The following is an 11,429-nucleotide window of genomic DNA, read 5'->3' as shown; positions in this document are numbered from 1 at the left end:
CAATATTATATACATCACTATTATGACATGTCATTACACGATATATTGTTTTAATTGTCCCATTTATTTTTAAATACTTACAACATTTGGCACGTCATCAGAGGCAAACAATGAAGTAGACTTGGTACGAAAAATTTTACAGCCCACAGAACTAGAAAATTTTCCCTTTCCTTACTATTTCACGTTTAATAAAATGATAACAAACGTGTTAACTGTAAATTGATAGAAAACAGCAAGTGAATTCAATTAAATTCTACGTGTTCTATTCATAGAGAGCTTGTCAGAGAATGACAGAACTATCATTGTGCACCCATAGGAATTAATATTAGCCAAAGAGTAACTCCAATCAACTCAATTGCATGAACCAAAAGAAAAGAACAACAAATATTATCTAAAACAAACATATTTTCCACACAGTTCATATGACATCTGATCGTTATCATGTAAGAGAATATGTATTACAGGAACTCCAGGAACCTGAGAAAGAGTGAGACCATATAATTCAGTGATCGTATTCCCGACTTTGCCTCTCCTATACCAAAATTTGGACTCAATCGACTTGAATTTCACCTCCAAAGTCACTTAACTCAGCTGTCTGCACTTGATGGGGCCACATCAAATGCATCGGCACTACCAATGGGATCGATCCACTACTGCCCCGAATTCCCCAGTAATCGTTCAACTGCGGCATGGACATTTCCGGAAGTGGCAATCAGTGCTCGTATGTTCTCCTGTCTGTCAATGAATCCCATTTCTTGCAGCTGTGTGAGCTGCGTAGAATACAATTCTTCCGGCGGAACTGTCGAATGGAATGCATTAAGAGGAAGGTAGATGAGAATAAAAGGCTAAATTACAAAACATACCTGTGAACTTCGTACTTTGAGTAAAAAGTACACATTTTTTCCAATTTTGCAATATTAGATTTGACCTTTCATCAAGGTTTCAAAACTAATCCTAAATTAGAAATCCATTAGAATGTAGGACGAAAATTTGGACCAAGAATGGTATGGCGGAGACCTAAAACGAAAATTGGGATTCGAACACCACTGCACCCCTTTTAAGTTCAAATTTCCGATCAAATACAACGAATTTGTACTCCAAAAGTAGTTTTCAAACATTAAAATATCAAGAGTAATATTGCAACATTTGAAAAAATAGGGGTATCTTTCAAATGAAGGCAAAGGCAAAGTTCTGAAGTATCTTTTGTAATTTAGTCAAAATAAAACTGAAGAAAGGCAAAAGAAGAGATTCAACCATCGGATCTGTTGGGCACGGCTAGACTACCAGCACCAAGTCCACCAAACATGTTCATCAACATCTCCAACCCCGTATTGTTTGCAGCTCCTATCATTAAGAAAGTAATATTAAACCAAACAAGAGTGCTAATTTGATAACCCATCGCACAAATAAAAAGAGACCATGCTAACTTAGAGGTTCATCATTATGTGCATTGTGGTAAGACTAACTCAAATCAAACCTAGATCAAACAACTACTCTTCCACCAGTACCACCTTTCGTCTCTAAGTCACCCTAAACATCAAAAGCCACCAATCAATTTGTGTTATGTGATCAAGCTTCTGGAATGTATACATATCCGACTTCACTTAAAGAGCAACATAAAATGTTTGAGCAATTCAGCATATTTAAAACGTACTACGAAAAATGAACAAAGACAATAACCCTCTAAAACTGCCAATCATAATGGTAGCACAACATCGAATACTTTTCAACCTATTTATAGAGTTGATTACCTGTGCCTCCACCGGTCTGACCTTGGTTCCTACAAAAAAGATAATAATAATAATAAATAAATAAATGAGAAGATAAGTATTTGCAAGAACTAGTGACAAATACGAAACAGTTCAAGTGTACCAAATATCAAAATATCAGAGATACCAAGAATTCAATCATTATACAGGATTAATGTTACATACAATGATACCCAGTCAGCAAAGCTAATGAAATGAACATCAATTGAGCGAAAAAAAAAAATCTTTCAAATTGATGAAGTTTTCAAATCCGAATGCAACTTATTGTGGTTATCATCCTTTATGAATAGAGGGGAGTTTGAGGTGCTGCAGTCGGGCAATTCAATAAGCAATCAATTAAATTGCCAAACAGATTTCCATGTCCATGTCCATATGTTGATTCACTTGCTATGCATAAATATGAGCTTTATCACTAAGCAAGTTCTGCATAATATAGAATGTACAGCTATGGCCTACAAAGATTTTATATCGATGATTGAACAGAAATAGGTGATCAAAATGCATCATAGCGTTTTGGAGTATGGGGATATCTCACCTCTCTCTTTTGTAAATCTCCTTTCACAATGATTTTTTTTTTTTTTCCTGGAATGATACATTCCAGAAGCTTATCTCTTTTGTAAAAAATACTCATGAAGCAAAATCCCATCAACTAAAACTTAAGGCCAGCTTCAATGACCTAATAAAACAACCCATGATATCACTAACAAAAGACGACTAACTAAAGCCTTACCAGAAGCTTGACAATCTCTGCGTCTCCATCTCCAAAGAAATACAAAACTCTTATTCTAACACAATTACTGGTTTTGTCCTTCTAACATCGGTGTAACAAGGAGGAGATACTAAATAATCATAGGGATGTACATCCCCAGTCTTTCATTTTTCATGTTCTTACTTGTGCCCCATGAGAGAATGGGTAAGATGATTCTCCCTTTCCCCATTCTACCAACCAAAACATGATGGATGTTCTAAGTTTGGTGAGATAGGACCAAACACAACTGATTATATCTAATTATTTGGTAGTCATAGCAAGTGGATTTCAAGCTGAAAAGGCCCAATTATTAACAAAAATAATGATAATTTAAGAAAAGAGCATTCAGGGAGATCAAATAATAAGCTTTTCAAAATCATTATTATTTTTATCTTTTTTGTTACGTGTACAAAGGTCATTTAAAGGAAAATCTGATTCATTTTACAAGAAAATTTGATTCATGCATCACTGTCCTTTGATGCAAGAATATATTTTGATTCAATCAAGTCCTTGTGTAATTTACCATAGTTTCATTAAAGAACAATACACAGAAAACATGAGAAGCTTAAATTCTTCCGACAATAATTTTCCAAAGCTTTACTAATTATAAGAGATCCTGATTTGAATCTCCTGCATATTTTTGGACATTTTCCAGATGTGAAACAACTGGTTCAATCATGAAGGCTGCATTACTATCAAGTATTAAACACTTTGGTCTTCGTTCTTTCTGGTAGAAGGTGGTTCAATTATTAAAAGAAAAACCAATTAAGACTGGGGTTTAAATTCTTATTAATAATTAATGCATATGGACTGCCAATAAGAGGGAGCCCATTTGGCAAGGGCTAGGGGTCTCTTGATCAAACTGGTTTTGGAGGACTCAAGTTCAAACCTTCTGGTGAGCTTGATATCAAAATTCCTTGTTGTCTCCTGGGCTCGGGCCTTGGAGGGTTTAATTCCCGGTTATCCAAAAAAAATAATGCCTTTAGACTATCATCACCAAACATGCAATATATCAAAATCAATTCAGCATTAAAAATTCAAAACACATCTAGAAGGCATGCTCGCCCCATTCCAAGGACTATGAATACAATAGAACATCTACTTATAAAGAACAGCCAAGAATTAACTCAATTTAGCAGAGGACATATCAATCATAAATATCAACACAAATACCATGTCTATCAAAAACATTAAGATAACACCTAGGTCCTGGCAAGACTGCTTAAACAATCTATTCTAAACATGAGGTTTTTTATTAGATTACTTACAGGGTGGGCTGGCGACCAAGCTGTGACAGAAGTTGTTGTTGCATAGTAAACATTTGCTGCAAAAAGATCCAGGAGAAAGAAAAAAAAATCAGAAAATCCTTGTACAGAGCATTGAGGTTCGATAGGAATCGTACGATTAGGCTGGATTGAGGGAATAAAAGTAGAAAGAGGATGTTGACATGGCAGTCATGTGGATCCATTCCATTTACCTGCATTGTATCAGGGGAGGTCAACTGACGTAAAAATTCAGGATTCTGCATCATCTCTCTGAGCTGAGGATTGGAATCAAGCAAGCTGCGCAATTGAGGGTTGAGACCAAGGATCTGACAGGAGATATTGTAAGAAAACAGAGAACCTCCACATCATCTTTAAATTCTAGTGAAAACCTGAATTAATACCTGGTTCACATATTGAGGGTTTGACATAACACTTTGCATCATTTGTGAAATAGCTGGGTTTTGCATCAACTGATTCAAACCAGCGGCATCTGGTGTTGCACCCAACATGCCCTCAAGATTTGGAAGACCAAGCCCAGCTAAACCAGTGGGAATTTGAGCACTAACATTTGGAGTGGGATTCGACCTTGCAGAATTAGTTTGGGTACCGCCAGCTGATGAATTACTGATGTTAAATTGAGTGTAAAATCCTTTATGCTCGAAAACTAAGAAATGGAAGCAAATTTGATACATGGAAAACTTAGATTCTAAAGCAGTTAGGAGAGGGTCAGAAAAATTAGCAGAAATCTTACAAGTATATTAAACAATGACATACTGAAATAAATAGAAGAGGGCAATAACTGAAATACCTATTACTAAATATACATTGGAAATATAATATAGAAAAATTCCAAACAAACTAGGGCTTACTGCTGGCAGGAGACCATGGGTTTGGAAGTGGGTTTGTATTTGGAGAAGGAGATCCATTAGTCGTATCAGAAGTTGTAGATAAATTGGAAGTGGCATTATTGGGCACATCCCCCCCACCAGTCCCCAAAAGTGCAGAGAAGGGGTTCGAGCCATCATTTCCAGCAGTTCCAGACATAGTTGTTGCATTTAAAAATGGCTCTTGAACAGTTTCATACATGCGCCTAAGCATGTTAAAACCTTCAGGGGAAGATTCAATGTTGCTCATTGCTCTATCAGTATTCCTCATCATCTCCCGCATAAGCTCGGGATTTCTTGCAGTTTCAAGCGTCTGCCGGAGAGTACTGGGATCATTGAGAATGTGTGCGAGCTCAGGATTACGATCCATTATTTCACGCATTTGAGGATTGTTCATGATCAAGTTCCTCATGATGTCTGGATTATTCATGATATTTTGTATAGCAGGCATGTTCATTATTTCTCTCATGATGTTTGGATTGCGGGTCAACTGCTGCTGCACCTGTTCGAAATCGGGAAGGCCAGCCCCAAACAATCCACCAGTGGCACCAAGCCCATCGAAACCAAGCCCAGGAAATAGAGAAGATTCCAAACCAAGTCCTCCCCCCAGTGCTCCACCTTCATTTGATCCAACACTTCTTGCGTTACTTGAAGCAGTGTTCGGACCGCCACCATTGGAAGCAGTTGCAGGATTGGTCGGCGTGGCAGCGGGTGCCGATCCACGAACCAAATGGACGGTGTGATCTGCCTCTAACCCTAACAGAAAGAACATCATACGAACAATTACTATAGAGAAAACAAAAAGGGACTTCATACATCATCAAGAACCTAATATCCCGGTCTTCAGATAATATACATAAAAAAATTCAATGCCAACAACAACAAAATTTTAAAAAATAATAATAATAATAAATAAGAAAAATAAAAAGTGAAAGAATGAGAGCCCAGATTTGTAAGCATCCAGAATTGAATGCAGAAGACCCAGAATGAATGCAATAGAAACGCACCGTAGCTTTGCAGGGTTTGATCATCTTTCAAAATCCGACCCTTGTAAATCAGGCGCTGCTGATCGGCGGGAACCTCGCTCTGGTCGGCAAGGATGGATTTAAAGGATCCAACGGTAGAATCAAGGTTAACGAGAACAGAAAACTTGGAACCATTGGAGCATCGAATGTTGACGTTGACTTTGAGTCCATCGGCAGGGGTCGTGTCGCCGGCAGCGGACACAGCTCCATCGCCACCACCCATAGTGTTATCCCTCCCGGCGGGGGAGGTCGTTCACCGGCCGAAGTGGAAGAGAAATTACAGAGAATTAAAGAAGAAGAATGAATGAATGAAAGGAAAGTAAGAAATGAATGGAGATTAGAAACCCTAGCCTCCAAAATCTACGTTGAATCGATGGCAGCAGCTGATCTCTCTATCGTGGAACGTAACCAATTGCCAGCAAACTCAAATGTTTTGGTAACATTAATAATTTCAACAAAACCAAAAAACCAAAACACAAAACAAAAGAAAAAAATAATAAAAGGAGTGAGAGAAGAGACCCATAAGTGAAATAAAGGAATTTCATAGATGTCTATGACGCGCCCCTCGTAGGCGCGTTCAATACACTGTCACCCATCTTTTCTTTTTTCGTGCAAAGTATTATAAAATATAATTTAAAGTGTGGAGTGAAAGAATCGAACCTCTATCTTCGAGGTCGATAATACAAACATTATGTCAAATACACTCATGTTGACAATGTCATTGTCACCCATTTTGCCCTTACGTTAATAATATTAAATTAATACCCCAAACTTTTTAGCCTCTTCCTAACAAAATTGTTGTTTGTTTTTAAAAATTTAAATATATTTTCTCCGAATTTTTTAAAAATGATTTGCATCTTATTTAATTATAAGGGTTGTATTCTTATTTCTTTCAAATTATAAAAACATAAATAAATTTTTAAAACTACATTTTTATGGAAACCATTTTATTTTTTGTTTTTGTTATTAAAAATTAAACCCATGAACGCTACTTCTGTAACGTCCCAAAGTTTTTAGGTAAATTTTGATTTAATCATCTCTAATTAATTGGGATGTACGTTGAATTTTTAAGGCTCAATTGTTTTATTTTGAAAAGATTGAGTTTAACTCAAGTAATGTTGAATTCAATTAGTAGAAATTGAAATTTATGGAGAGAACTTCCTGAAGGAACTTTTATTCAAGAGTACCTACGAGCGGAAGTAGATCTTTCCAATTCGTTGTGACAGAATTACCACATAGACATTCAAAACATACTAATATGCATTCATAATACTAAAAAGATCAAGAGATCATACCAAATGAAGATTTCTTCTTCACAGCGAGTCTAAAACCCAACCATCTACCTCGAACAATCACCACTCGGATAGAAGGAAATGAAGATGACACCACCACTCAGAGCCCTCAGTATTCTTGGAGTGAGAATCCAAAGTGTGGGCTTTGTTCGGCTTTGGTAGAGGGAAGGAGGAAGAGAGACCGTACACAACGATCAAGCAAGTGGGAGATGAGGTCGTCTATCGCATAGACAAGATGCTTGATCGTTCAGGTGAAGTATATGATCGTGTAGGAAAAAGTAAGCGATTGTCTAAACGATCGTGTAGGAAAAAGGGTGAGTGATCGTCTAAATGATCGTGTAGGAAAAACTAAGCAATCATCTATTCGATCGATTAGTAAATATTGGGAGCTAAACGATCATTTAGTTAATAGCGTGCAAAGATGCAAAACAACCATCCTATAGGGGGACACACCCAGGATGCGAGGCGATGCGCATAAACTTTATTCAATCCAACGAGGGAGACCGAGGGATATGTTGTCGCACTTCCTGCTCCCACTTACTATGAACACTCTCTCCATCCACTTTGATATTGACCTATCTAAAGGTGCCTCGAGGCCGAGGGTAGATCTCACAGTGTGGACTATGAGGGAGAAATCCGAGAGGTAAAAATAAAGCATCAAATGCCCCAAGCACCTCCCACTGAATGTTCTACCTAGGGGTTTATTAACCTAGACTATCCGGCTACTGATAATGATCTAAGTCAATTATAAGGTTTGCTAAAAAAAAACTTTTATCTTTGAAATTAAAAAAAAAAAAAACAAGTAGTCACATTAAACTCTTTAATGAACTGGCCTTAATTTGCATGCATACATCAAATCTATCTAAATTACCTTTCTAGGTAGGTTCCCAGGTAGGGGTGTTCCGTTGTCGTCATCTTAAATACCCCAGCCTAGACAAAATCCGCCTTCGACAAAAGGTCTATTATAGATAGACTTACTACGTATTAATCTTTTACTAATTATTTTAGTTCTAATTTCATTTTATAACCATTTATAAAATAAACAACTAAAACACTCATGCCACATAACGAAGTATCTATAACGCTATAAATATAACGTTAAATAAATAAAGCATACATAAATATAACCCTTATATTATATGATGCATGAACATGCACTTATGTAAATTAAATCATACTTTACTAAATCATAACACTTATAATAAAGAGAATATGCATGACCTAAGGTGAGATTTATCTATATGTGCATACCATATGACAAAAAATATATATATATATACATCACATGAATAAAACCATGGATTAATGGACTGGGATGAACCAAAACAAAATCAGAATGAGAAAACAATCTATTTACATAATTCAGCTGAGCAAACTGGTTCACAAGCGAATCGGGTCTTGAACCATCGGGTGAAGCTCCCATCGTAAACGTCTCTAGGTAAACGATCGTGTAGTGCACACTAGACGATAGCGTAAAAGCTAAATGATCGCATAGACAATAATGAGGCCATGAAGCCTGATTGTCTAGACGATCGCTTAGCACGCGAAAGGTAAATGATTTACCATGCAATTACTCCGCTATCGTATAGTCAGTAACTAAGCGATGAGGCTTGCTAAGCTATACGATCGTCTAGTGCACATGCACGTTAAACGACAGCTGAGCATCTGATACTCAGTGATCGTCTACCTCATCATCTACACGACTCGACCAACATTTGATCATCTTCTTCCACGAAGAACAGCAACCCTTGCTCCGAACTTCATCACGAATGACTCAAGACCCAAACCCATCGTATAATAAATGCCTCCAGATAAATGATCATGTAGCGCACACTAGAGAATAGCGTAAAAGCTAAACGATCGCATAAACAATAAAGAGGTTGTGAAGCCTGATCGTTTAGACAATCGCTTAGCACGCAAAAAGGTAAAAGATTTACCATGCAATTACTCTGTGATCGCATAGTCAGTAATTAAGCGATGAGGCTTGTTGAGTTATACGATCGTTTAGTGCGCATGCGCGTTAAACGACAGTCGAGCATCCGATACTCAGCGATCGTCTACCTCATTGTCTACACGACTCGACCAACATTTGATCGTCTTCTTCCTCGAAGAACCACAACACTTGCTCCGATCTTCTTCACGAATGACTCAAAACTCAAACAGACTTTGAATTACAGAGTTGATATCGATTATCAAAGCCCAAAAAACATAGGGGCCTTTACAAACAACTGTAAATGTAAAAGAATTAAATCAAACCGAGGCAACCATCCACGAAAACATCCATTAATTCACACATTCACAGCAATTTAAAGAATTTAAACAGAGCAGACATGCACCCACAAAGAACGTATATGTTATTCGTTGCAACAACGAAATTGGAATATCATAAACCTGGTGCTCTGATACCAATTGAAGGAACTCTTATTCAAGAGTACCTACGAGCGGAAGCAGATCTTTCCAATTCATTGTGACAGAATTACCACATATATATTCAAAACATACTAATATGCATTCATAATGCTAAAGAGATCAAGAGATCATACTAGATGAAAATTTCTTTTTCACAGCGAGTCTAAAACCCAACCGTCTACCTCGAACAATCACCACTCGGACAGAAAGAAACGAAGATGGCACCACCACTCAGAGTCCTAAGTATTCTTGGAGTGAGAATCTAAAGTGGGCTTTGTTCGGATTTAGTAGAGGGAAGAAGGAAGAGAGACCATACACAACGATCAAGCAAGTGGGAGATGAGGTCGTCTATCTCATAGACAAGATGCTTGATCGTTCAGGTGAAGTATACAATCGTATAGGAAATGGTAAGCGATCGTCTAAACGATCGTGTAGGAAAAACTAAGCGATTGTCTATACGATTGTTTAGTAAATATCGGGAGCTAAACGATCGCTTAGGAAAAGGTAAATGATCGTTTAGTTAATAGCGTGCGAAGGTGTAATTGGTAAGCGATCGCTTAGCAATATCCTATAGTAAGCGATTGTGCAGGCACTGATTTTCTAAGCGATGACACTCTTTTTAACACAATGTTCGCGCCTTCATGCTCAACACACCATCAACTATTTATGCATCTCAAAGTGATCTTTCAATATACTCATTCGTTATTTATAACATAAGAGACATCGTCCTATTTCCTTTATAACCGTCCAATGAATGTGATCTCATCATATTCATAACATATAAATTAATATCATATATTAATTATAATATTTTCCTCTATTAGATATAAATCATATTTATATCCAATTTCCTCCAAATTAATGTATCTCATACATAAAGTTTATTATATCATATTTAATTAACTCGTTCAATTATATCATATATAATCGAACTCCCTCTTGTCAATTTGAACATTTCAAACTGACCCAAAACTGACTCTTAACTTGTATCCAAGCTACCAAGGGGACCTTATGGACCTATGGCTCGAAGCTCCAACGGTACGTGAATAGCTGACTAAATTCTTTAGTCACGATTTCCACCATCCGTTAACTGCCAGACATTCCACTAAAGACCGATAGTTGAATTCTTCTTGTCATAGATATATTTCCAATAATTTTGGTCTGACGATTGGTTCAATTTTGAATTTAGGAGATTGAAGTTGAGGTTTTAAGGCATTTTAGTGGGCTGTCCAACTCTTCATTGGATTAATTTTTGCAAGTTTTTGGTAAGTTATGTAGGGATTGTTGGAATAAAGTGTGTATGTTTTGGGATTGACCAAAGGTCTCTGAATTGTGTGTTTATGGTTGGTGTTAGGGACTTTGATTCAAGCTTTTGCTAAACTAAGAGGAAAGTCCAGCTGCTTGATTGTTTGGATTTTTTTTGTCTAAAACTCGAGGTAAGCGCTTCCCTACCGGTTCACCATCGAACCCAAGTTGTTGTTAAGTATGTGATTGTACTGAAAGCATGTTTCTGTACGTTGGATTGAACTATTATGACATGTTATGTTGGACTACTGAGGGGGTTATGGAGGCCTATGTTTATGCCACGAAAATTATGATTGTGTGTGAATGTTATGGAATCTGAATGATGAATGTATTTAGAGATTATTTTGAACCCCTTCAGGCATAAGTAAATACTATGATTGTATGTTTATGACTATGTTAGACTGATAGTGACTGTTAGTATTTTTATTGGGCCATGCACATTGTATGTTGTGAGCCTTCGGGTTCACACATTATGCCTATGATTGTGTCCCTCTAGGGTCACTACTTATGAAAGTGTGCCTTCAGGTTTGCTCCTTATGCTTATGCCTATGATACGTAATATGCACTTGAGTCCCAATAGGAGGCTAACAGTTCACCTAGTGGGCCCGGTAGTGGGTCGCTTACTAGGTATATTTATATACTCATTCTTTTCTCTTCATATTTTTCAAGTAAATGTAAAGATAAACTAGCGAATGACAAGAGGGATCTGTGACCCGATTATTGGGACATGAT

The 11,429-nt window shown here is 37.1% G+C and overlaps 1 protein-coding gene across 1 annotated transcript; it reads right to left on the bottom strand.

The window, feature by feature from the left end:
• Positions 1 to 325: 325 nt before the first annotated feature.
• LOC120090352 (ubiquitin domain-containing protein DSK2a-like) lies at positions 326 to 6,285 on the bottom strand. Its single transcript, XM_039047950.2, has 8 exons — positions 5,674 to 6,285; positions 4,652 to 5,422; positions 4,184 to 4,395; positions 3,995 to 4,108; positions 3,786 to 3,841; positions 1,752 to 1,780; positions 1,255 to 1,344; positions 326 to 799 (listed from the first exon to the last, which is right to left on the bottom strand). Exons 1-8 carry the CDS (start codon positions 5,912 to 5,914, stop codon positions 651 to 653), a joined length of 1,662 nt encoding a protein of 553 aa, XP_038903878.2. The 5' UTR covers positions 5,915 to 6,285; the 3' UTR covers positions 326 to 650.
• Between the last annotated feature and the right edge of the window lie 5,144 nt (positions 6,286 to 11,429).

This window comes from Benincasa hispida, chromosome 11 (genome assembly GCF_027475165.1).
Source record: "Benincasa hispida cultivar pf3 chromosome 11, pf3_genome.v1.1, whole genome shotgun sequence".
NCBI lineage: Eukaryota > Viridiplantae > Streptophyta > Magnoliopsida > Cucurbitales > Cucurbitaceae > Benincasa > Benincasa hispida.
This window is presented reverse-complemented; position numbering and strand designations above follow the sequence as displayed.